Source organism: Maylandia zebra, linkage group LG4, assembly GCF_041146795.1.
Source record: "Maylandia zebra isolate NMK-2024a linkage group LG4, Mzebra_GT3a, whole genome shotgun sequence".
In the NCBI taxonomy this organism is placed as follows: Eukaryota; Metazoa; Chordata; class Actinopteri; order Cichliformes; family Cichlidae; genus Maylandia; species Maylandia zebra.
The window spans coordinates 24664640-24692526 of NC_135170.1; the positions used below are offsets into that span (position 1 = coordinate 24664640).

The following is a 27887-nucleotide window of genomic DNA, read 5'->3' on the forward strand; positions in this document are numbered from 1 at the left end:
TTCTTTAGTTGAATCTACAAAAAATATCAAAGATAAAACGGTTAAACAGCCATAAAACTGTATTCTTGCACCAAAATGATTCTCAGCTATTAGACAAAAAATGTGACATACCAAAGTGTATATTTATTGTGTCAGGTTATGCCAGATTACATGAGAACTAGGCTGAAAATCATTGGCAACAGGCCTCATGGAGTGATGAACTCAAATGTGAAATTTGGGTCAATACTGTATGTATGGAGAAGGTCAGGCAAGTGGTACAATAGTTAGCATCCATCTGTCAAACATAGAGGCTCTATCATGATCCAGGGCTACATTTCAGCCAGTGTTGGTTGTTGGGGGATCTTGTCAAATGTTGATATTGTTGGAATTATGAATATAGATAAGTATCATCAGATTTTGATCCAACATGCAATACTATCTGGAAAGGAACTGGTTGCCTGCAGCTTTATTTTTCAGCATGAAAATGATCCCAAACACAGCAAACACATACCTGGATAGAAAACACACAATGGAACAGTATCAGTCATGCCCTGGGCTCCCCAGTGCCCGGACCTTAACATCACTGAAGCAGCGTGAGATCAGTTTGACAGAGAACAGAACAAAACACAGCCATAATACAAAGAAATGATCTGAAGACTACTTAAAGAAATGACAAGAAAGCTTACCTAAGAGAGTTAAGGCTGTGCTGAAGATTAAAGGTGGTCAAAGCAAATATTGACTTTTAAAGTTGTTAAACTGAGTTTATTGGTTTATTTCAGTTCAACTTATAACACTACATAGACTTACAGGTGCACTGCAGGACACAGCAGCCTCTCCGATCAATGTGTTACAGAAAACATTTCTGACCACACTTTTCACCAACACTGACTACAGCCAGAAATGTATCAAGTTAGGGATCTCTGACGCAGTTTATTCTATTCCCAAGGTGCATAGAGAAGAATAAGATTCTGAAGTGGTCAAAGTCTTGTAGCATAAAGAACAATTTTATTATATTGAAGTGAAACAGGTGAATACTTCAAGGACACTGGTTTGCAGTTGTGTGTTGTGCATTTTTTGATTCTTGAGAAGTCTGCTCTTTCGAAGAGCTGACAGAGAACCATGCCTCTAAGACTCCCATTGCCCCATACTATATCTCCAGGTACAGGTTATCACACCAAATCCCAGCCACACTAATGAAATTACTGCAGCAGGTCTTTCTAAGCCATCAGTGGAGAGCTAATAAGTAAACAATGGATCAACAAGTCTGAATATAGCATTTAATCATGAGACTTTCTGTACACATTAGCAAACATGAAAAAAACCCAGACATAACACATTTATTTAATAAAGTAGAGAATGTTCCTTGCATATTCAGTTTATTCTTTAAAAGCTAACTAGTAGCACTGAGTTCTGCATTCCAAAGTTTCTTTATAATTACTTGTATGGCCAATTTTGCTTTAATAGTGATAACAGTCAGTTATTATTTTATCATCTATGCCCATCTGACTTTTTGTTAAAGGCATCTTTGGCTAATGAAAACAAAACTATAATACTTGGTATTTGTTTTATTAACTCATTCATTTTTTCCTGTATCCTTTCAAATCGCACCCTTGGAAATTACAAAAAGGACAAAAAAGAAACGATATTGCTGCCAAACAGAAGGATAAAGCAAAAAAAATAAAAAATAAAAAATCAAATGCCATGATGGAAGCCAGCCACTCACTTTACATCAAAATACTGACCGATGATTATATCCATGCACACCACCAGAATACTGAAAAGAGTTCAAAGACTGCGGATTTTGGTTCATAGAAAAGCTTACATTTGAGCAACAGTATTTCCATAAACCATGATAACGACAACAACAACAGCCTTCAGATGAAACTGAACAGTCCTCTATATTAAAAACTTTCAGTGCTTTCCAGGGACTGCATTAGTGTGTCAGTGAGGCAACTACCTCATATTGCCTGCTTTAATGTCTCAGATTGGGACGGCGGGCTGTCACTCCTGCAAACAGAGTTATACCGTGACGACAGCCTTGTCGGTTGAAGCTTAGCATCTCAGATGAAGTACTGAAAGGGATTCAGTAGACAGCAGGCTACACCTGAAAATCAGTCCCAAAGTGTCTAATCTGGGCATCAGTCATGGATAGATAGGTAGCTCTCATGCTGGGTGAATACTGCCAGAGAAATATATGAGAAAAAAATCAGTTTAGAACATATGGACTTTAAAAAAGCACCTTTGATAGCATATGACATATTAATATGTTATTAACAGATCTAAGCTTGCAGAACACCTGTTTTAATTATAAGCCAGTCTTTAATCAAGAGTTGTGGAATCAGGGGATAGTACTATAATGATGCGAGAAGTTAAAAAGCAGGAGGGCATAACAAGTTAGAATAAGTTACACTCACATGCAACACTCTGTGGGTTAAACAGTGCCAGGAAGCTGAGGTACTATGGAGCTTTAAAAGGGTCCCTGAGCTTTGAGATACAAGTTATAAACATTTTGCATAGCAACCATCATTAGAAAGGTTTGCAGGGGGGGAAACATACAAAAATCAAACAAATTAAGTCAGACAAGAGTGAAACAATAAGTCAAAGAATGGACATTTTAAAAAGGTGGGTAGAAAACATTGGTTAATATTCAATATTTAGATGCCTTATTGAGAAACTGATTATATAAAGGATAAGAAAATCACAGAAACGTCACAGAAAATTAAATAACAACAGAAAAACAAACGTACTGCAAATATGTTTTCCAAAATAGCAAACATTTAAGTAACAGGAACAAATAACACATCTTGATGCATGCTGAAAATGTGATTTATAGAGGAAAGAATAGGTTTGAGCATAGTCCACGTTCACGCTCTCACACCTCAAACGGTGTTTCAAGTCTTTGGCACACTGTGAAAGCTGTTGAAGCACTGAGTCAGCCACACAAGCAGAAAACTTAATATAAAAGAAAACCAACCAACAGAGACTTTAACTGTGGATTTACAAGTGTTCTATCTATTATTTATCATTTAGCCCCAGCATTGGATGCACACCATGCACTTCTAGACTATGAGGCCCCTCCTTTAAAAATAGATACATGATGTGAGATTGAGCTGGCAGTATTGCTTGTTTCATCTTTAGATCTCTAATCTGACCTAAACTATTCCTTTTTGAGAACCAGAAATACAGTCCAGTGAAAACCGCCAAATGTAAAAAGGATATATGACTGTAGTTATAGATTAGTAATGCACTAAAAATGAACACACTTCAGTCAACAGCCAGTAGATGTCAGTCTTCCATCATTTACAGAGCAACATAACTCCCTTCATTAACTGTTGAGGTTGTGTGCAGTGTATCAACATTGCTACATTTCTGGCACATGCTTCTTGTTAGTACTGTAGTGGGGCTGAGGCCAACTATGCCATCACTGCCATTAAACTAGGGACACTAGAGCCCCGTAGGGCCAACGCACCGAGGGAGGCGGGGATCCTCTCCCTATCAGTGGTACATTCTCATACCGAGGGGTTCCTCCAAACAGCATGGACTGATTCCTGTGAAACAAGGGGAAAGACATTAGACAGAGGTGAAACACATACATTAATAAAACAAGAAAAAATAAGCAGCGTCATCATTTGCTATTAAACTTACATGTATTCAGGGGGTGACACTACACTAGAAGTTGACTGAGGAGGTGGATGAAGGCTGGCCTGGCTGCCAAGGCTTGTGGTATAGCTACAGAAACTGTGCGTGTTGGACCTTCGGGGGTTATAGGATATCCGACGAGCTTGGGGGTTGAATGGATCCTCCTCATCTATGTCATCGTACTCTTTTTCCCTGCATGAAAGTGTACACCCGCGCACAGAGACAGAAAGAGAGAGTGCATGCGTTAACACTTTGCAGAAGTGCACTGTAGGCATTACTAATGGGGTAACGGGGTCGCTCAGCACTGACCTGCTGCCCATTAGTGTCCACACTCGGAAAATTACACACAGCATGGCAGAGAGTGCGCAGGCAGCCAGAAGAGAAAACAAAGAGAGGTAGAGGAGCCCTTCCACCCCATCATAGCACACACCCATGAGGGTATCAAGATAGTCCTAGAAGGATATATACATGCACACAGTCAATACGGTGAGTCACTAGCGGACATACTGTATTACCTTTGACAAATGACACCTGTGCAAATAATATTAAATTCCTTAAAAAGGCCAGATTATGTCTATGTTTAGACCATGAACAATGTTACAACTGAATCTGAAATTTAACCACCTCTCTGAGGAGGGCAGTAGGGCTGCAGGATTTCACAGCAGAGGTACCAAAAGGCAGAACTGAGACACGCAGACAAGCTCATGTTACTCTGATGATATGCATTACACAGATGCATTCTCATTTCGCATTGCTCGTTATATTTGACTAACAAGCTCTGAGAAACAGTCTTTGAATTTGTCTGGCATGTGTACTCAGTTACTGCATAAGCCTATATTTGCGGATCCTCATTACTGATGTTCATTACACATAACTATGGAATGTTTGTAGCCCTCCATTAACCATCATTTTGAGTAAGTCCCCAATCTGAACCTGATCTAACAATAAGGCAGCCCTAATATCTTAGCTTATCTTTATGGATTTGTTTAATCTCTGATAGGAAGGATTTAATAGAATTACCAGAGACTCTGCTGATCCAGAAACCTGCTTCTTGGGTTCCCATTACCACAGCAGACTCGTATCACAGCAGATGAGATGCTATTTTCATTAAATGATAAAACTCTGACAAAATGAAACCTGCAAAAGCCATTTCATTCCTTTTTCAGTCTGGAAAAACTGGAGGCGGCAAATAGTCGGTCTGTTACATACGCGGTGACTGACAATTTGAGTGGTGTATATAAATGTCAGCGTATGTGAAGTACATAGAGATAACGTTTGGAAAAATCAGTCAAGCTGGCCCTCTGAGTGGCTTTGAGCTACGCTACAAAGCAGTCCCATTAAAAAGTGTCCTGGTCAGAATCTGACCTTACCTTATGTAGCCCACGGCAGTCCAGCAAGGCTGTTAGCTTGTGTAGACTGAACTCTGTTGAGTTTAATAGTCGTTGGATTCCCAAAAGGTCTCTCTGTACAACAAGGTATAAAAGGGGAGAAGATGATACACACATTTCCACAGTCTAGTGTGAAAGTCTGTTAGCCAGCTGCGTACCTCAGCAGTGGGAAAGACCCGCACAGAGAACTGCAGCAAGCCTTGAATCTGGATTTGCATGGTAGTCAGGGAGCGCTGGCAAGTTGTCAAAGACTGGGAAAACATAATCACTCCAGCATCACACACATAGATATCCACCACAAACAATAAGAGGATCTTAATAAAGAGGGTATTGTTTAAGAGCAGCATGTCAACAAGTAATTTGGTGTTAAGTAAGGCTTTATCATGTGCTTAACAGAGGACACATTTGTTTCCAGACAGATTATCTTTTGCCACCAACCGTCTCGCCCACCACTCTCCCACCTCCCATTAGCACCACCAACCCATAGCACAAACAAAAGAGTAATATTTATACCAACTAGGCCATCAGAGAAAGGATCATCCTTACCTACTTAACAACCATCAGTTTAATCCATAAATGGGTACGATGATAACCAAGCATGTAATGCATGTAATAATTACTGGTCATGTATTTATCCTCCACAAAAATCAGTGAATAGATGTCACACAGATGCAGAATCACTCATGCAAAAGAAATCCTCAGACTATACAAATAATACAAAACATAAGAAGAAGCACTAAATTCTCTGAAATGTTGCCAGGAAAGTGTGTGTGACAGGAAAATGGATATAACTTGAATCTGGGCATCAGATTTACAATTAAAGCAAAAGAAAACACACAGAGAGCCAAACATGGATGGATGTTTATTAGACGAGGCTATATGTCTAAGTGAGTTCTGAATAGCAGGAGTTAAGTGCCAAGGTTGTGTTATTCAAACTGGTTTTATTGAGACTGTATGACAGCTGTCTTTCTGCAGTTTCTCTTCAGAAAACAATTTATCTGCATTTCAGACACCAATAATTAGCTTGTTTGGAACATGCAAAAGGTTCTCAATGTTTCTTTGAAAAGGCATACAAACAAAAAATGATGATTTATATATTTAAACTCAAAAATAAACCAACACAACTTGAGTGCTCTATGAAGAGCGGCTGGCTTAATGCAGGATGTCAGAAAATTGAATAAAAATGTTTCTAGCAGGAGTACCAAGGGGAAAAAACTTTGCACAGGGTATAAGATGCAGATAGTTTTTATACACCTATACAAAAAGAAGCATACTTTATCAAACTTTAGCATTTTGCATGATTAAATCAGGCTCACTTTGGCCTCCAAAAAGATATAGATGCTTGGCATCTAATGGTAAATAAATGAATAATAAGAGTCTGCAGTGTGCTAACACAAAGCTAAGATTGGACTTTTAGTCAGTACCTGTTGAAACGGGTTTGGTAGATTCGGACTGCAAAACAAATAATAGTGTGCAACATCTAGAAGGTGAAAGAAATAGAAAGATTAGCATTTTGTTTAAACGGCCATTGACAGAGAGATGTTTTCAGTACAAATCTGTCTGTGGACATTAATTACCTGCACTTAGAAAATCCTTGGTATGGTTGACAATAAACTTGTCTGGAGACACACAAAAGTCACTTATACCCTGTAGGGAAAAAAAGGGAAAAAAACAACCTCCTATTATATACACCAGGAAGCACATATAAAGTGCAAAAACTGTGTTGTATAGGAACAGACTTTAAACATCATTGACCGTGTAGAGCATGTCACACTTTGCTGACCATGGGTGAAATCTACTAAATATTTCCACGCGTTTTAATTCTTCCCCAGAGAGCTGCTAATGTGCATGCATAAACAGTTAGGGGTCAAGATCATGCAATTGCTGCACACTTAGTACCCAGAACATAAAATAACCCACACAAAGCTATTATAAAAAAGCAAATATAACAAAAAATAACCAGAATGCTTTGTCATATGCATGGATAATTCACAGCTGGGGAAACAAGATACTCTTTAAATTTATTAAGTTAAAAGCGAACAAAGAATCTGTTATGGTGAAGGATCCAACATCAGTTTTATATCCGTTCTTATTTTATGACATCTCCAATAAAGAAAAGTATTTCTAGAGCTTCTCAATGTAAATGATAACTCAAAAGACAATAGCCAATCAAAAGTTAAACAGTACAGTATGAAATTACAAATAAAAAAAAGAAAGAAAAACTTAGGCTTACACAAAAATCAGTTCTACTTCCTGTTCTAGCCTTTCTACTTACCCCATTTTACTTTCAGATGTTCAACACACCCTTAACTCAACTGTGACCATGTGACTTTGTTTTCTGCAAAAACCGTACAGCACCATGCGAGGCACCATTATCTCATTATACTATCGGGGACATTTTGTTTATGCTAAGCCTCATCAAATATGTATAAATTTATGAATATTTTCTAGGACACAACCATCATCCACCTTCCTTTCAAAATGCACCGTGTTTTTGCACATGCAGGTTTTTCTCTCTCTTTTTTTTAATAATGATGTGCAGGTGCAATATGTTTTCTAGCTTGTTTTGCATGCTGTCCTACATTTCAGCTTCAATCATTCAAGACTGTTTTTTGATAAACAACTGTGACTAGCTTTCCTATAACAAGAGCTAGTCACAGATTGCATTGAGAGTACCTCAACTTAAGACAAAACAGAGTTGGAGGGAGAGCTGCATGCTAGAACAACAAGCGTTAAGCCTGAAAGGTCAGAAGTTTTACTGCAGAGTCCTTTTTCAACTATAATGAGGGGAGCAAAGCAACAGACGCTGTCCAGGATTTCGCACATTTGGCTTTACATCTGCAGAGAAGCTCACAGAGAACCACAGATGTCTGTGAATCGCACACATGTAGTTAATTTCAGGTTAAAATATGCTATCTTCCCCGCTCTGTTTCACCCTCTCTTTTACTGCCTCACTTAAAACAGCTGTCCAGATGTCAGATCCAGCAGGATAATCCACAGATGTTTGGTTTCTCGGTGTGGGGGATGGAGGAATGCTGGAACAAACGGGTTATTATTATTTTTTTGTACCCCAGACACTGTCCCTAATAAGAGCACCATTAAACACACCAAGTCCAGATGCTCCGAACACATGGTGTACAACCAGGAAGAGAGAACAATCTTTCAGAAATAAGGGGAGCCTGAAAGATAAAATGAAACTTTGGACGATCACAAAAGAGATTCTGAAGAAAGCAGAGGCAGCAATTAAAGGAACAAAAGTTCTTGGTTTACAGGAAGGCTAAGGGATGATGGACCTAAAAAACTAAGGATGTGTAATCAGCTTTACTGCTTGGGTGACCTTGGAAAGCAAGCCATTGTAATCTAGACAAACAGACACAGACACTTTTTAAGCTGCTAAGATGTTCATGTATTGTCCAGTTTTACTGGCAGGCACTTGTTTGGGGTTTATTTAGAACCCCAACAGTCTAATTTCAATATTTCTAATCAAAGTTTGAAGTGTACTTCAGAAGTAGCAGAAGTATAGTTTTCTTACCACGGCTGTAGCAGTGTCAACTCCCAGTGAGGCCCAGCTCAGAATCAGAGACAGTATAACAAAACCAATGATCCTAGTGGAAAACAGCACATGGGAGTGAGGGTGACAGATTAAGAGATATAGGGAGAATCACATAAATCACAGAATCAGATGAATCAGTTTTCCTTTGTGCCACTGATATTCAGCCCCATGTTTTTACCCTGTTAATTTAATTAAATCTTTCCAGTTTCTCTGCTTCTGTTTTGGGACTTGTTCTCCTTCTGCCTGGAGACAGAGGCTCAGCTCACATGGTGCATTGTAAGTGATACAAATATAAATGAACTTGTAATTCTTTGCATTCTTATCTTAATATCCCTATATTTATTTATTTTTAAAAAGCTTTAGCAAAAAGAAGATTAAAAAAAGAAAACTAAGTAATATGAAATTTAGTAACTGCTCAATAGAACACTTAATGCCAAAACAAAGGATAATACCACTTGAGATTTGTTTCTTTGGTCATTCGTGCATTCCTGCTGCATTCCAGCACTTTTATTCCCTGTATTTTCTATCAATCATGTTACATAAGCTGCCAATCACTACAAGGTGTCACAGTCAACCAAAAGCTCCTGCAACCTTTGCTTTCTCTGACCCTTCTTTTATCCGATTCCTTTTGTTGAAAAAGAGTGACAAGTTCAACAAAGTCAAGTAAACACTGTGGAAGAGCTCACAAGTATGAGTTTTACAAGAGACCACTGGCATAAGCTTGAAAAAAAAAGAAGAAGAAAGAAAGAGGCTATGAACATGAAGTAGACGAAACAATAAAAAGGAAGAGGATGCTTCCCCCTCACCCAGATGAATGTAAAAAAAAATAATAAAAAGGCAGAAGAGGGCTTTGCTTCTCAACTCACTCCACGGACCTTCTTGAAAGCACCAATAAAGTAGGCTGAGAGCACTTAATAATTAGTTAAGGGAGCAGATTCATCCTACTCAGCCGATCAATAGGCATTAGTGAAACCCATCAGAGAGGGATGTGAAGAGCGAGCCTGAGCATCATCTGCTAACACTGACACGCAGGTTGCAATAAATTGGGCAAATGGGAAGGGAAGTCTGAATTGTGGGTATGCTGGTCAGACATCAGTGTTGGTTCAAAATACCTGTGGCAATTCACTAAATCAAATGTTCAACTCTTCTTTCAGAGGTTTGCATTTTACTTCACTTGGTTTAATGTGTGTGTGTGTGTGTGTGTGTGTGTGTGTGTGTGTGTGTGTGTGTGTGTGTGTGAGACAGAGGTGGCCTTCACCTGCATGTGGAAATAAGACAATTCACTGAGGAGAGGAGTAAGGCCCAGTGCCTTTGTAAGTGCTATTTGAAGAAGTAATGCTATCATTTTTGTTGTTAATGGAGTGACCTATACGGTGCCAGAGAAGCTGACTGGCGCCCTGTCTGTCTGAAGTCTGTGAGAAAAGGCAGATGAAAACAAAGATGTATTGCGAGGGGGGTGAAAAAAGAGAAGAAAAGAACTCACACAAAAGACGTACAGTACAGAGAATACCTTCACAGAAACAGTCAGGGTACCTACATGATCAGCAGATACTGAGAATGCTTGGCCATACCCAAGCACATGGCCAAGCAGATAACCAGATCCAGGATCAGTAGCAGCAAATAAATCAGCCATCTACAAGACATGAAAAATAAGAATTTTATTTACAGACGGCATATTTCATGCAAATTTACAAGCACCAGGAAGTACTGGCTGAACATATGTCTGCAACAGTACTCGTGAGAGCTTTGTGTAGTTTATCAGCATTCATGTCGCATAGTTACAGCCCATCTGTTTCAGGTAATTTCCGGCTTGTTGGTTTAATAATTCAACACCAGAAATCTATATACATTAATTTTTAATTTTCCTTTGAAAATGTCCTTCACAGGAATAGAATAGCCAATGTTTGTGTGTGCGTTTGTGTGGTCTGACCAGCCAAACACAGAAAAATGACTGACTATTTGTTAGCTCCACAATTCCAGCATACTGGGAAAAAAAAAAATCTATAATTTCCAAGAATTGGACATTATGGTCTTTTAGCGGCATTGTGTTGAACATGATTACGCTTTACGGTGACGCAATATACTCTCCCAGCCCTTTTTACAGTTTGACTTATGACCAACCATAATTAGCAGGTTCAAGTAAGTGTTGGGATATTTCAGTCTGAAAGTCAACGAGTTCACAAAACCATCACTTTGATTATAACTGTGAATATTTTGTCTTTTTGTTGTCTTGAATATTGACATTTGCTGTTTGCACTGGCAAAACAGGAGTCCAAGCTCACAATCCAATAGCTGCATGAAACTCGATTATGACCCAGAAGATTGGTGTCAAATATCTGCAGTCTAAAAGAAGATGTGGTAATAGGACACAAAGAACAAGTGAGTATAGGAGTATGGATGCATGCAATTAATGGAACGGATATTATGTCTCTACCGGTGGTACAATGGCAGCTATGTTTGAACTTTTTCAAATGTCATGAATAATAGACATCAATACTGTAGCTGATATAAAGGAATAGATGAAAATACAGAAACATGTACATCCCATTCAAAGGGAATTCCATAACCTATACACATATTTAACAAAAAAAGAATAATTATCTTATCTTATCACTCAAGTTCAAATAGATGAAAGAGTTATTAAGGTGTTCAAACACGTAGAATGAAGTTTTATATAAGACAGTTATTACAGAGGAGCTCAACTGCATCAAAAACCTTTAGTATGTGGCACAAACACCCAAATCCTCTGTAAACAAACTGAATGCATCTGATGCTGTCTAAAACTACCTACTCTGTACATAACTATGGGCTAGGTGACTCAAACAGCTTTCCACAGAGACGGAGAAATGAGCCTGAAATAAATGGTGCTTTTAACTACCTTGGTGCACTCGGCTACACATGCAGGAGGAATGCATATATTCACAACTTTAGGGAAAGTGATTTAATTTAACTGTGTATACTGAAGCACTTGTAAGAAATGTTTGCAATAAAATACCTCCATAATGTACAATTTTTTTTTTTTACCTTCATCAGCATAAGTAGTATAATCTTTCATTTTTTTCAATATTTCACCTTTCATCCAGCTTTTACTGGCTGGTGTATTGGAAAATATGTTGGACCATTAACATAAACACCTAAACAACCTACTTCTGGCATGCAAGCTGGGAGAAAAGTGGTCTGAGTACTTCAAATAACCACTCATTATAACAAAAAGATATGCATGAGAGCATCTCTGAACACACAACATGGTGTGGTCTTCTGCAACAGCAAGTCCACAATGTAAGGCAGGAACTGAGTTTATAATTTGCATGAGCTCACTAAAATTGGACAACAGATTATTGGAGTTGCTACCTGACTGGATGAGTCTTGATTTCTGCTAAAACATTTGGATGATAGGGTCAGAAGTTGATGTTGGTAGTAAGAAAACACGGAGTCATCCTGTTCTATATCAACAATTCAGGTTGGTTCTAGTAGTTTGTGGCATATTTTCTTGGCATACTTTCAGCTCCACAGTCAGGGCAGTCTGAGTATTTCAAATAACTACTCATTATACCACAGATATGCAGAAGAGTATCTCTGAACACACTGAACACAGTTGCATTAGCTCAATAAAATTATGTAGCATATCAAGCATATCAATGGGATGGCTACAGGTTGAAGACATGAAGCTATTCTGTATCTATAGTTATGGGAAAGAAAAGCAAGTCACCAGGTCTCAGTCCAATAAAGCACCTTTGGAACTCTTGTGGAACCAGAGATTCGCATCGTGGATGTGCAACAAAATCTCTGAGGAATGTTTCCAGCACCTTACTGATTATATGATGCAAATAATTAAGGCAGTTCTGAAGGCAAAAGGGTGTCAACCTGGTACTAGTAAGGTGTAATGAAGTAGCTGGTGAGCGTATTCTATCAGCTGAACCTATAAACAGCACTTTAGTTAACATCTAAGATGACAATTATATTGTATGATCCCCCACACTGACACAAGATAAACCCTAGCTCCTGAGTGGCATTAGGCAAGTGTGACTCAGGAGCCTCTTGTGTCACTAATAAATGAATTCCTACAGCTGAAGCTACCACATCACCCTGAAGGAACATATTTTCATCGATTCAAATCTATGCTTAAAATAAAGTGGGCAACAGGCTTGCTGGAAACCTTAGTGCACAGCATGATCTGTCTTTAAAGTCTTATGCACCTAAATATAAAAAGAATCAACAGAAGATCATAAGAATTGATTCACAGTTTGTTACAGCAGCATTTTAAGCTTTCTAAATTAGTCTCCACTAACAACCGAATATTTTTTTATTCATTTGGAATAATTTATTACTGATTGAGTTTAATATTTTTTTCTGTTTTCTGATTTGATTCTTTTTATCCCTCTTAACATTTTGAAATGAACACATTTCTTAAAAAGAAAACAGCATCAGTATTATAATTGGAATGAATGTGAGCACAAGTCTGCAGGTAAGGAGCTCATTAACAGCCTAATAGTCACTCTGCCACGTATAACGTTTTATGAGAGCAATTCATATTAGAGTTGAACCCGCACAGTGGGGGGAAAAGCTCAATTTCAGCTTTCATTTATTTAGCAATTAGGAAAAATAGCTTTTCCGGTCTGTGTTCCGGATGGGAGATCAATAAAATCCCATCTGCTGTGCCTGTTCTGGATCACTTACAGTCCCATTCTGAGCAGTGCATTTACTTCATTCACATGCAGATAAAAAAAAGAAAAGAAAAGTGAACTACCCAGGGGATGTATTAAGGCACCACCTACCTGTAATACTCAATGAAGGCTGTCTGGTCTGCAATGGCTGCCAAGTCGAAATTGGTTTTGTTGATGTCTGGAAGAACAGTCAGCTCACGGATGACATTGTTGACCATCAGCTGCATAAAACGTAAAGCTTGAAGGTAGTCAGGCCTCGTAGAAAAGATCTCATCCAGGCGTTCCAGGTGCTGTTTGAGTGCAGTTTCCACATTGCCCAGTGAGCCTGCAACCTAAAAAACAAAAAGCAAAGAGAAATAAAAAACATAAAGAATGAATAGAAGACCACGAGGACAAAATAAAAAGGCAAAAGGGGTCAAAAGAAGTAAAAGAGAAAATAGGGTCAGAATGAAACAGGAATATAAACTCATAAACAAATATTCTTTTAAAAGCTGATTGAAAATATAGAGAAAGGTGAAAGAAACAAAGAAGCACTCACTCGAGAAAAGATTAACTTTTCTCCTCAACCATGTGTTTTATTCAGATAAACAATGTTAGAGTAGAATACTGATAAGAAAACCGGGGAGACCTCTTATCACACAGGTCTTTGATAGTGAGAACAGAGTGGGTGGAAGCATGGAAGAAAAGAGCAAATACATTTTCCTTTTTTATTTGAACAAGAAAAAAAGAAAAAGAAATAAAAAAAAATGTGACACAGCAAATGCTTCTACTTTCACAGCAGCAACAGAACTAGAAACAAGTAGATTTAAACACTAATGGGAAACAGAGTTAAAACCACAATATCTTGACCTCATTATGTGTATTATTCTCTTTTAAAGTGATATTAGTAACTGGAGATGGCACGATACCACTTTTTAAATGTCCGATACCGATATCATAAATTTGGACATCTGCCGATACCGATATGACTCCGATATAGTGTGTTTTTTAATCAATAAAACTGTTTTTTTAATATCTTGCTGCTTTTTGTATAGTTCAGGGGTGGGCAACTCCAGGCCTCGAGGGCCGGTGTCCCTGCAGGTTTTAGATGTGTCCTTGAACCAACACAGCTGATTTAAATGGCTAAATTAGCTCCTGCAGTTCTCCAGAGGCCTGGTAACGAACTAATCATGTGATTCAGGTGTGTTGACCCACGGTGAGATCTAAAACCTGCAGGACACCGGCCCTCGGGGCCTGGAATTGCCCACCCCTGGTATAGTTCATACTCAAGTTAAAAAACAAACAAACACTAAAGCTATTCTGTTATACCTGTATGCAAAAAATACACTGCACCCAAAATATTTCCTAGTTTAGCAACACTGATCAATCTAATAAAGTTAAACCTCCTCCATCCTCCCTATTCTGGTATCTTAAAGAGTACATAGCAGACATATTAAGCAACCTAACTAATAGGGTTGCAAACTCCCAGCAAAAAAAGGGAACCACCCACCCTCCACCTCGTGATGCTTAATCGACGCAATCAACTTTAATTTGATGCAGTGTGAAAAAAATGCACAGAAATAAATTATTTTTCAAGAATAATTAAATAGATTCAACATCTTTCTTCAACAGAACTGCAGACTGCACAGATGGTACCTTCCCAGAGGAAAAAGTAGTATAGCTTACTAGGGTATATTAGACTTAATAGTTACTATATCCAGTAATGGACTTCTATACATTTTACATCAGATTAAAACTTTGGGTGTAAGATTCAGATAATTATTTATTAAAAGCTAGACATTTTAAATGAGAATAAGAAAGAAAAGTATGTCTTTGTGCCCCCCTTTTCCCTGTTAATGCCCTATCGGCCCCCTGGCTAAACTTTGCTAGATCCGCCCCTGCACAGTTACCAGCCGTCAGCTACGTAGAAAAGGATCTTGGTGTACAAAGTAATATTAAATAAATTCTAACAACAGCTTAAGCTTCAACGTGCTGCTGTTGTTCAGCTGCTGGTTTCCTCTTTCTGGCGCGAAGTGGGCCAAAAACAAACAAGAGAGACTGACTCGTGACAGAAAAGCCAATAGGCTGATCATTGATCTGTTTCATGATTGAAGTAGCAGCAGGAGAGGGAGAGAGAGGCGCAGTCGCTCCATATATCGGTTGTTAAGCTTAACACGGGGATGCTTTACAAACATTCAGAGATGAACTTACACACTTGCTTTACTTCTCTCTGGGATCACTTCCTCAGAGATGAAATGCCAGATTGGTAGCGAGGCTACAAATACACACAGCCGCTCTATCACGTGACGCATACTGCTCCGACGTGCTACGGTTATGAGCCGAGTTAGGCCATGTCACAAGTTTTGTGAGGTGCTTTTTTGATATTTAATGGATCGGATTACATTTTTTATTTCTCTCCGATATCCGATCAGTAATTTACGTCAGTATCGGACCGATACCGATATGTACCGGTAATATCGGATCGGTCCATCTCTATTAGTAACACAATCTGCTCTGCAAATGTGAATGGAAGGGTAATCCTACTGTTGAAAGTGAAAATATAACACCAAAGCAAGCACATCACAATGTTTTTTCAGATCATCTCATCTCAGGTCATCTCATTCTGGTTTCCTAACAGACAGTGAGTTCACTGTACTCAAATGGCCTGTGCAGTCACCAGAACTCAATCCAATAATGCTACTCTGGGATGTGTGGAGTGGGAGATTCACAACATGGATGTGCAGCTGACAAATCTGCAGCAACCATGCGATCATGTCAGTGTCTGGTGAGTGCATTGTGGATACTGCACTAGTTAAAATTTGGCACGTTTCACCGATTTCACTGACCTGCATGAAAGGCAGATACTTTTTGAAAGCAATAAATACGAACACATTTCATATCTCGTCTTTCTAAAACTGGAATTTGGTTGGAATTTGCAATGTGTGGCCTTCTATTTTTACTGATACTTTTACACAGGGATGGAATAGGAAAGAAATTGGCCAGATTGAGATTATCATCAGTCGGATAAACAACAGGGAGCAACATGTTCCTGTCGGTTTAACTTTTGCACAAAGACTAGACACTGGGTAAAACAGCCTAACATCTGTTATATTACAACCTGGGCTGTGCCCAGCTGCATCTAGCTCTAAGCGGGGACTCTATGCCAATCTCTGTTGCTAATAATGGTGAATTATTTTCAAACCGTTTAAAAGAATATCGGTGGATCTGTGTATCTTTAGATTGAGGCAAGTTTGCAATTTCCAGTCTTTGTGCTGGACTATTTATCTGTTTAAGGAAAAACCTTCAACAATGATTAAAAAACAAGCTTGATTTTTGGCAAAAAATTATGTACTTTTAGATATTTAAAAAAATCCCTTCGAGATCTCCAAAGCTCAGTTTAGTTTGACACCCCCACCAAAATGACTTTGCTAGAGCACTTAACGTTACAGTGAGTAGGAGGCCCCACTAATTCTGAACAGATGCTACTTTCTGTATTCTAATCTGTGACAGTATGCAGCAGCTCTGCTTTTGTTATCTATTATCTTTCCTCCATTATAACCACGGCTTCTTCAACACATTGAAGAATTCTGAGGAAGCCTGTGTATTCTCACACTATGAAAACTCACCACAAAGATAAACACGTATCTACTTCTCCTTGACACTTCAACTTTTCAAATACTTCTGATTAAATTTTACTGAGCTGAAGTGCCTGATGGTTTGAGTAAGACCTTAGAAAGTTGATCCATGTAGAGATGCACCAAAGATAAAGCCCATTTTCAATCCAGCTATCCCAAGGGGTGGAGCGTACGATTGCCAGTAAAGTGTTCTCACTCCCACCTCTATGTTCATCATCCCTCACAGCTCCTGCCACAATGCCTCAAATCTTATCTGCAAGCCAGTCTGCCTGCCTGTGAGAAATTGGATCAATCAGCTAGCTGCTCTGGGTGATCCACATTTCCCTAATCTCGACTGTCCCGTCTTTCTTTAAAATGGATTATAGCTCGCTTTTACTGAAAGCGGGTCACAAGGAGGAGTCTCCATTTTGGACATGGCTGTTAAATGAGACCGATTTGGGGCTCAGAGCGGCTCTGCTCAAAAGCCCAATTTAACATGCAACCGAATTGTTCTGCTTAATGCCTTCAGTGATTTTTATATAAGATTAACTGTATTAGGTGTGACAATAAAACAAAATATAGCACTTTAAAGTGAAGTGAGGTTATACATTGAGAAATAAGACCCTGAGGAGAGACATTTAAAGGGAACTGATGTATGGTGCAGGAAGCCGCAATCATTTTGTTCCAAGAATCACAAGCCAGCTTTCACTTTCAAAAGAAGAAGAATTATATGTAAGAGAGTTACCACTGCTGTATATTGGAGGCACACATTTTTATCGAGTATGGCTCCCATGTTTTCTCATCCATAATTTTGCGGAAGCACTGAAGAGCCCTTAATATTGCAACCTGAACACTGAATATAAGGATGAAATATAGATTGCTGTGAACATTCAAAGCCTTAATAGCAAAGGGAAAATTGTCTTCCTTATCAAATATTTCCTTCTATGATGCATGATAATCCCTCGCAGAGTGTAAGAGTGCATATTTTGTGATTAGAAGAGCCTTACAAAGCAATCAGTAGAGCTAAACAGCTCCTACTGTAAATCTCAACCCTCACTGGAGCCCCGGGGAAGTAGAGATTGGTTGTCCTCATTCCCATTTACTTTACTCGACAGATATGATATTAACTCAGAATGTGAAATGCAAAATAGAAAAGGAAAATAGTCTTTATATTAAAGCAAATTACTGAAATAATTAACTTTAATCCAATAAAATATCAATGAAAGGTCAAGAACACAACCAAACACAAGTTAAAGCACCTTCAGATTTGCAGGAGTACCCGTCAGTAAGCTCATCAGCTCTGTAAGTAGAGTACACTGCATCAAACTATAATTTTACAGAGAATGCTTTTGTATCCCCGGGGGAACATCTAAGCTTCTCATGCAGCCATAGTATACAGTACATCATGCTCTAGGATCAAATCAATACCAAGATACCTCAGAGAGCATCAGTAGCAAGGATGCAGAATCACCAAAGCCAAATCCCATTTACTTCCCACAGCACAAAAGCACTACACCCTTTTCCAGGTTATTTGCTCTACCAAGCTCAAAATAATATAGTACAACACAAGGGCCCAGAAATATATACAGCCTATTATGAAGGCCATAATGTTTTAGTTTGTGTGTGAAACTGCTTTAGAGAGGTGTCGATCCAACCTCATTTTTGAGGCTACAGTTTGTGATGCTGCTGAATATTGCATGACAAAGAGAAATGTTTGTGGTGATAAATGTTGTCAGGCACATTTATATCAATGAAGGTATAAACTAACAGAGCTTTCCCTATGACCATTACACCAAATCAAGACCTTACTTTCTAACCAAAAATGAGGAAATATGCATCTTTTTATATTTACATGATCACTAATCTGTTTGTGTTCATACATTAATACAATATGTGTGCACATCAGGACTTTAAGAGCACGTGTGATACCGACACCACCATGTACACAAACACACACATATAGTGGAGATAGTGAGACTGAGCGTGATCGAAAGAGCAGAAGCTTAGCATCCATTAATGCACTGCAGATGGGAGTTAATCCTCTCCCTGCTCATTGTGATTATTGCTTCTTGCAAGGCCCTTTTCTGATGCCTTTGCACTCCTTCCTCTTCCTTTCCCACATCAACCCTAAGCCTCCCAAACAACTTCCTCGAATGCAGGTCAGGACTTGTACAGAAATAATCCCTATTTACAAATCCTGAGACAGCAGGCACCTCAATTCCTTTACTGTGACAAAAAGTGGATACAGACCCCCTGTGGGGTGGTGCTGCTGCATTGAGACAGATGCACGGCCCGTTAAAGTGGAGGAGCTGCGGTGTTTATCAGCTGTAAAACAGAGCTTTATCGTTATGCTTCTGCCATCATCAGATTGTTGGTAATTGGCAGTAATATATGAAGCATTTTCTCTGCAGAATTCTTTTTCGTATTTTTACACAACTCTGATACACACTTTGCCAGTTCATCCCACAATTACTCAGCTGTTATAAACAAAGCATTTGAGAACACAACACGTTTGATTTTTATGATTCTACAATTGCAGAAATATAGAGCAGAGTTTGGCAGGGTTCTCTCACCAGATTGTTGATGTTACCCAGTGTGCGATTGGCATTGTAGAGTGAATAGTTCATCTGGTACACCCCATCGTTGGTTTCACTGTTCCCATAGAAACCCACTCCAACAGCAGAACTGGGGAAGACAGAAATTCATACAAAATAAATCAATAAAAGAAAATATTGGTATGTATGGGGTCATTACAGTGGAACTAAGATGAATGCCATTAAGTTAAAAAAGAAAAAGAAAGGGGATGTAAGTTTTAAACAATGCTGCATGTGTTAATGTAATATTATCAAAGAGTATAATTTGTTCTGCTTTGATTTGTTCTTTTCCCTCACTACATTATGTGCAGAAAAAAAAAAAAAAAAAAAAAAAAAAAAAAAAAAAATCGCAGCAGATTATAAAAGTGCATTTTATATTCTTCCTTTCTTCAGTTTCCATCTGCTTTGCTTATTGTTATCTTTACCTTTTGCACTTTACCTGAAAATGACTTTTCAGTACAAGTAAAAGCTTTTCAACTAAATATACAGTACTGTGCAAAAGTTTTAAGCCCCTGCTTACATTTTGCTAGCAAAGCAGGAAATGGGTGCTGTGATTTGTTAAAACGTGCAATCACAAATGGAAATACAGTATATAAGGGAAACAGACTTTCTTGTAATTTCTCTAAGCAGTCTTCAAGAACAGTTCTCCAGGCTTCTTGAAAGACATTTAAAGCTCTTCTTTGGATGTTGGCTGCATTTTGTTCCATTGTCTGTCAAGATGATCCCTCACTGCTTCACTAATGTTGATGTCTGCATTCTGGGTAGGCCAGGCATGCTTCTTCTGCATTGGGAGTGTGTTTAGGATTGTTGTCAATTGGATGCTTTCCAGACTGCATTGGGCATCGGATCAACATGACGGTACTTTTCCGCACTTGCAATTCCATCAATTCTAAAAACTGTACTGATGACATAAATACTGATGACTAATTAAGAAAAAAAAATTCAAATTTGGATTCATCCCTCAGCAAGGCCCAAGTCTTACTGAGCTGTAGATATGTTTTTCAGTCCTTCTACTTCTTCTTGTGTCTTCCATTTGTTCAGTTACCTCGAACTTTTTAAAGACACATTACATGCTATGCCAAGTTTTTGACCAATAGCTCTTTGGGAATCAAGTTTTCTGTTATGTGTAGACACAGCACTAATTAATCCCATTAATTCATTGCAAAATATTACAAGAAAGTATGGCTCCTTTGAAGCTATATATGTGTAAAGAAAATGGTGGCTGACTTGTACAATATAATGAAATGTTTTGTTTGATATTCAAGCAGGTATGTAAATGGAATATAAAATCCCTTTTTCTTACCTACATTTAGCCTTTTGAAACTACGCCTCAGCCCCTGTAATAGGGAGGATTAGTGTCCTAACCGACAAAGAAAATGCACCCCTACTGCTAACAGTCTACAGTTACATGAGCAGTGTTACAGTTCTCCAGTAGGTAATAGTAATCCCTGTATATAGACATGAGTAACATGTCCAAATACATTTTGGGGGTGCATGGAGGGATAGAGTCATCAGTCACACCACAGACAGCACAAGTGCAGAGCTGGACTCCTTTCTTATATCATATGCACACACACGCACACGCGCACACACACACACACACACACACACACACACACACACACACAGGTAAACGCAGTCCTTGTTAACTCTCACAGTGACTCATCCTGAGAAGTTTTAACACAATCTGTGCTGCAAAATTACAAATCACATAAACAAACAGTCAGATAGGCATATGGCACGGCTAACAGCCTCCGCAGTGAGACAAAATTAAGTCAGAAGAAGTTAGTTAAACTTCTGTGACTTCTTATTTTATCTTACACTCTAATGCATCTTGTCAGGTTGGGCATGTGAAATAAATCATTACGTGCATGCGCCTGCCTCCAAAAGTGTGTCATTGAATGTTTTGCCATTAATGTAAGTTGTGTAGTGAGTTTTAAATCAAAAAGTGAGTATCAAATAAAACAAGCAATTTAAAATAATGATCTTCACATGAACGCGTAATTTTGCCATTTCACATGAATGGCTGTCCTGTGTCGATCTTCACTGGTCTTCAGCACTGTAAAAGTAAGTTAACCGACTGGTTTTTAGTCTTTGCCTAGGTTTTTTCTTTTTTATAGACTGTTCACAGACAAAAGCTCAGTAGGTGTCTAGCTTTCATTTACTGCAACTAAAACCAGAATGTGTTCTCACAAAAGCACAAAGAAGTGACAATGACAGAAAAAAATCTCTCTTCTGCACAAGGACAAAACTAACAAAAAAGGAGTAATTTTGAACAGGAAATAGATATTTGTAGAACAATAGCGTGGGGAGTTCTGAAAGAAAAACCACTCATTTAGGTCCATACATTTTTAGACAATGAGATTTCTCTTTGTCATTTTGCTCCTGTACTGTACACCACCACAGTACATCACCTGCTGGGGAGGAAACTGAAGACTTCTCATAACATCCTGAAAGACGCTGCTTTGAAAGGCTGGTTATGCATTTCCAAATGAAATTAGATTTAGTTACGTCAGTGGACTGAAGAGCCTTTGCATGAAAAGAGCAAAAATAATTAACGTCATTAACTTCTTTCATTTCATTTGACATTGTTCTCCTAACTTAGTTCAGTACAGGTTTGAAAAGGAGATTTAACATTAAAACAGCTATTTGTACAATATAGTTAACACGTGTATGAAAAGAAAAGCTCAAACATAAGCTTCACCTTTGTCTCACTGTTGTTTTGATCGAATGGCTGACTTTAAATGACTGAAGCAACAAAAACATCAGATTTCATTCAACTGTGAACAGACTTTTAGAGGGCACTGTTTCTTTTTGTGTTTGCCAGAATCCTGCTGCTGTTATATTGTAAGTAATAAAACCCACTGCCTGTTTCTTCGCTACTAAACTAGCTCCCTCTGGTTAGGACAGGGGGCACTGGGGACACAATGTGTAACAACCACAATCTGAAATGGTGTCGATGTTGTTTAGTGAATTACAACATTTTCAGCTGTTTTTTTTTTAAAATAAATAAATAAATACAATTGAATGACCTTACTTCAGACTTTTCAAGACATCTGTGTTCCAGCTGATGTGTAGTGGTCTGGACAATAAGCACTTCATTAACCCCGTGGCCATCCTAGTGTCACATCAGCCACAATAAAGGGGCGACTAATGACACAGTAATAAAACAGTAATGAGACAGGACATTATGGGGCAGTGAATCCTCCAGGGAGGCATTTGTGTTTTGTGGTTGTGGAAAAAGGTTCTCTGCAGCAGTAGGTGTTTAATAGAAACCAACACACTAAGATATAAAACCATAGAGAATGTGCACACCAGGATATTTGGCTTTGTTCCTCTAAGAACGGCTCACGTCACAGACCGTACAGCAACTAAACGCTTGTACATTAGTATTCAAAGCTTAAGCTGAACAAATGGTTGGACTGGATGAACAAGTAATAACAGAACAATGCCTTGATTCTGGAGAGACCAGCACACTGCACCTATAATAAAGTGGATAACGGAGGCTAACAACGGAGGAAAGGGATTTTTCAATGTTAGATTTATTTTCTAACCATAATTTACCCAATTCATCCTCCTGGGGTCAGGAATAATCATCCGCAGAGGTTCAGCAGCTCTTAAATCCCTTTTTTCTATTTAGGTTCTACAGCACAACTGAAATCTAATTCATTGCGAATATCACGCCAAGTTAAAAGCTGGAAAATGAATAGGGTTCTCATGAAATATAAATAGCTCTTTCTGACATGACATGAAAGTACAATGAAGTCTCTATTTTATGTAATAAACAACCCATGATATACAGCAGAGGACAAAAAAAAAAAAAAAAAAAAAAAAAAGCTGGACAGTTAGTGCCTTTTTAAACAAGGGGTTTTTCTGTCTCACTGCGTGTCTGCCTTTGCTCTGAAATATGTAGCAAACACGCTCTCAGATGAAATGATCATGCCACAGCTGGAAAAAAATGACTGCACCATAAAACAAAAAATACGTCAAATAGAACATCTTCATAATCTCTTATTTGCAAGTACAATTTGATGTAGAATAAGTAGAGTTCACTGAAAGTGCACTTTTACTCTGCTCAATCTAAAGTCATTTCAATATCATTTTTATTCATGGATATATTATTTAACTGGATGTCGTATGCAGCACTCCCTTTGTTAAAATGAATGTAATCCACTGTAACGAGCTTGTATACACCAGAGCTTCTTTGCTAACCCGTGTCATGCCCAGTCACTTAGTATTGCAGAACAACCGTGTGTGCTTTGGTAGTGGCTGGATATGAACAGAGAAAGTTAACAAAGTTAAAAAACCAAAACTGTCACAAGCTTAAGTGGATCTTTACATAAATTCAATCAAGCTTTTTAGAGAAGTCATTTGATTACTGCCAAAACATCTTTTTCCAAGTGTATTAAATCTTGTGCAAAAGGGCAATTATGTCAGGGACGGTGGCTCTGCAGGTCTTCTGGATGCTCCCTGCCTGTTAATGCTTGGCAGTACAACCGAAAACTAAATAAGAGCCAAATTCTTGGCTGCAAAAATCTGGTAAGGTAGAATATTTAACCGTACCTGCTATGACGTTGTCACTCAGAAACTGAGCAGCTAAACCTGTTGTGTTTGTACACCACACATGGAAAGAGCTGAAACTTTGCAGCAAGCAGAATCAGTGGGGCTCTTGTTCCTGCAGCCTGCAATACTGTCAGTTTTATCCTAACCTCACAAATCAATAACATAATAAAAATGCATGAAGCTGCTGAAAGTAATTTAAAGCATATTAGAATGTGAGCATAACTTCCTTTACTATTAGCTACATATTCAACAATAGCAATGCAGTTGTTCTCAGTTCATTTTGACTCACCATATGATGAGACCTGTGATGACGGCAACCCAGGTGACACAGCAGGTATCAGGCCTTTTGGTGTCTTCATCGATGTCCCTGCGGCAGCAGCACAAGCACACCACGTATACTGCCAGAACCAGCAGGCTCACCCCAAGACCAACTGCACCAACACATGCTAGAATTATCAAAGACTGACGCAGAAGTGTGGAGAGGAGGAAAAAAAAGTGCCAGAAAAACAGAGATGCCATCTGTTAAAGTCATGATTAAGATGTGATTTCACCCTGAAAAATATGTCAAGAGCTTTTCAGCAGACTGCTTCTGCAAATATCAAAAGAGTCAAACAGTATGTGTGGTCTGAGAATGTCAGACTAGCTGACTCTCAACACCCGAAAGGTCGCCTGACAGCCCATCAGTATCAACCAACACTTGTGTGTAGAGATATTTCTAAGGTGGAGTTTAGCCATCTCACTTATATCATCAGCATTAACACTACTGATTGCTGCATGCAGCAAAGAGGGCTAAAGAAACTGGGTAAACCTTGATAACCTTGAAGTGGCATAGCAAAATATGGACTGTGGCTCAGAGGAGAACAGAAATGATTCAAGGCTGTAGGGAGGAGGTGTCATGTGACACAAAAGCCTTTCATTAAGTCTTGTGATTTCTGAGTGAACAAAATATTTGAAGCCGGAAGGACAGATAGAAAAGGGAAACCACTGATGGAGAAAAAGCACAAAACTTTGTTTTTTTAAATTTTGTTCCCAGTTTACAGGCACACTGTAGATGAATCAATGCATATAGCATCTTAGCATTGTCAGTCAATCCGTCTATACACCACCATCATAAAAACCCCTAAACATTTTAAAGTCTTTATACACTACACAATAGTACTGGGATTGACAAATATTAGCAGTCTTCTCTTAGTGTTAGAACAAAAGTATTAAGCCCAGAAAATCTCCAGCGTTCGTCACTGCTGAGAACATTTTGCAAGTTCAAAAGCATAACATCTGAACTCTTGGTTAGTTTAAAACAATCACAAGAAAAGCAAGACCTTGATTTTACTTGCAAATATTAAGTGCTGGAAGTTTTAATGCCCACAAGTTCACAATGTCTCTTTCCGGCTGACTAAGCAGAGCTATTCTATGACTACAATGTCTGTGACTAATTATTCCATTTGGAGGCACTGACACTGTAACCGAATTTAAATGATATTATTTTGCATATTCTACCAAGGTCCTTCATTGTTCAAACTCTGTTCCGAGCAAAGCCATTCTGAACCCTATTTGGGGGTTTTTTCTGCAAACAAGTAAGCTAGCATTTGATACATTTCATTTACAAACTAGGTTATCAGATATTCAACCTGACATAGAGCAACTTGAATCATAACAAAGAGGACCAAAGAATTGCAGCACAATAAAAATTTTCTGTAGCTTATTGATGCAAACTACTTTAAAGCCTTCATTTAAAAAAATAAAATAAGTGACTCCAAAGCAAACCAAACACTCAACACTGTAACATTATTTAAAGTAAATAGGCAGTACAATAACGGTGCCAGCTAAGCTGTTCCACCTTAGCTCGCTTCCTGGCTGAGCATTTAATCCGATAATGTCCTTCTTGTTTTTGAGGACACTGTTGGTGAGTCCTGTGTTGCTGTGTAGTCCTTGATGGTTGGCTGTCACTAGAACTCAGTTCAGGGCCCCCATAAATATGGTGCTGCTAGTTCCACTCATTCCTCTAATTTTCCACTCAATTGTTTTGTAATTAGACATTTAGGCACATAAATTTCCACTTAATGCATTGCCACAATAAGGCAACAGATGCATTAGAGGGGGGAAAAGTGAGACAGAAAACAATTATGGTACGGTCATTCATCACAAGGTCATTTATCTTTTATCTTCCAAAAGGAGTGTTTGTATAAAGTAGGTGTAAGTGTGCCTGCTTAATTTAATTAAAAAAAGCAGACAAGAAGCCTTTAAAATGCATTTGTAGCTGCTCTGAATTTTCCACTTTTCCCTAAAAAACAAAAAACTAAAACTAAACAAAAAAAGGCAGACCAGCGTGTCAAATGAACACTGGTAATTACTTCCAGGTTCCAAAGAAAAGACTCTGCAAGAGCTTTAGACTATCTATGATTTGTCAGTGTAATGTGACACTGCTGGGATTCAATGATGGACCTCAACAGAAGACTATAGTGAAGGACCAACAGGGGATGTCTCTTGGTGATGAATTTTCAACTCATAAACAACCCGGGGTCAAAGGAGGATGTAATGCTAGTTTTGGAGTGCTTTCTGCATTTGTTTTAGAACACGGTGCAGGAAATAAGTGGTGTAGGAAGCTTGTTTTTATATGATAAACTAATATGTTAATAAATATTATTTTTAATTAGATCTGTAAAGAGTACTTTTTGCCACAAAAGAAATTAGCCGACCACAAGTTTTTTTTTTGCTGTCATAAATTAACTAATGCAACGTTCATTGTCTGGCTAATATGAATTCATCATGAATTATTTGAATTAAAATCAAATCTGTCAACCCATCCTCACTGCAGTTGATAGGAAAAACGCTGTCATCGCTCTCGTGGTGTTGCTTCTACTATAGTTTTCTCCATGTTTTTTAAGAGGTTATAGGAGTCCAAACATACAGCTGATTAAATGTACAAATGAAATTGTATTGGACCAGTATGACAAAAAATATAATCTATAGAACCTGTCTTAATTCTGTATCACACAGAAAACACACATACCGGAATACTGTTGTTTACTACATGAGCCAGCTTAGTTAATACAGGTCATGTGTCCTATCATGTGAGAACTGCAGGACGACGTCGGTTCTTAACGCTCCAATATCTGGATCAAACATTTGAGGGAGACACACTGGTGGCTCTCAGAGAGGGTCAATAGAAAAGCTACATGTAACCGAAGCAGACTGCCTAGTTTTTGTGTAACGGCATATCTAAATATGCCTACTACTGCTTTTGAAAGTCTCTGATGGACAACAGCCCTGATTTTCTAGTGAGATTATTTTGAAAATACGTGCGCCTCTACCCACAACTACAGTTACCAACCTGCTGATAGCTCGCCTCCTCCGGTTTGAAAGTGCTGTCGACCGTCTGGAAAAAGAAATTGAAGTGAGGGAAATTGTGCAGCCAGTAAGTCCACCATGGAGCAACATAATCAGTCCTTGCAGTAGCCATTGCTACTTCGTGGAAAAGTCAATCCGCCAAAACCACTGACGACGGGCTTCCTTCAGAGATGTTGGCACTGAAATATTCCTGGGTTTGATGAAAAGCAAAATAATGATAATAAAAAACTGAAAATAATAAATAAACTAACTAAATAAATAAAATATAAAAGATGCACTACCCATAGACTTCCAATCTGTGAAATTACCACAAAGTCTCAAAGCGGAACTTCTTCTTTTGGCTGAGTATCACTATTTTCCACCTCGGCTCCCATAGTTGTGAATGAACTGCTGTCTTACAACTAGAAAAAAAAAAACATATACACTGTGGGCCAAACATTTGCATCCCAGACAAGGGATCGTGTGACGACATAAACCTGCCTCCTTCAGAAGGCGTGACAACTTACTAAGTCGAGTAGGAAAGGCCCACGCCCTTAACGCACAACACTTAAGTATCCCGTTGACCT

At 38.5% G+C, this 27887-nt stretch overlaps 1 protein-coding gene across 3 annotated transcripts; it reads right to left on the minus strand.

The window, feature by feature from the left end:
- Positions 1 to 719: 719 nt before the first annotated feature.
- Positions 720 to 27792, minus strand: LOC101481470 (protein tweety homolog 2-like). Of its 3 annotated transcripts, none has more exons than XM_004559476.5 (15): positions 27630 to 27792; positions 27305 to 27511; positions 24263 to 24435; positions 19390 to 19501; positions 13335 to 13555; positions 10097 to 10192; positions 8539 to 8611; positions 6584 to 6653; positions 6431 to 6486; positions 5165 to 5257; positions 4989 to 5081; positions 3928 to 4070; positions 3625 to 3810; positions 3449 to 3527; positions 720 to 2158 (listed from the first exon to the last, which is right to left on the minus strand). In XM_004559476.5, the coding sequence occupies exons 2-15, from the start codon at positions 27431 to 27433 to the stop codon at positions 2078 to 2080; spliced, it is 1605 nt and encodes a 534-aa protein (XP_004559533.1). In that variant the 5' UTR covers positions 27434 to 27511; positions 27630 to 27792; the 3' UTR covers positions 720 to 2077. The 3 variants fall into 3 exon arrangements, 2 of the variants coding, with proteins under 2 accessions (XP_004559533.1, XP_004559532.1); XM_004559475.5 differs by having other exon boundaries at positions 27603 to 27792; XR_013098377.1 differs by having other exon boundaries at positions 2394 to 3527; positions 27305 to 27792.
- Between the last annotated feature and the right edge of the window lie 95 nt (positions 27793 to 27887).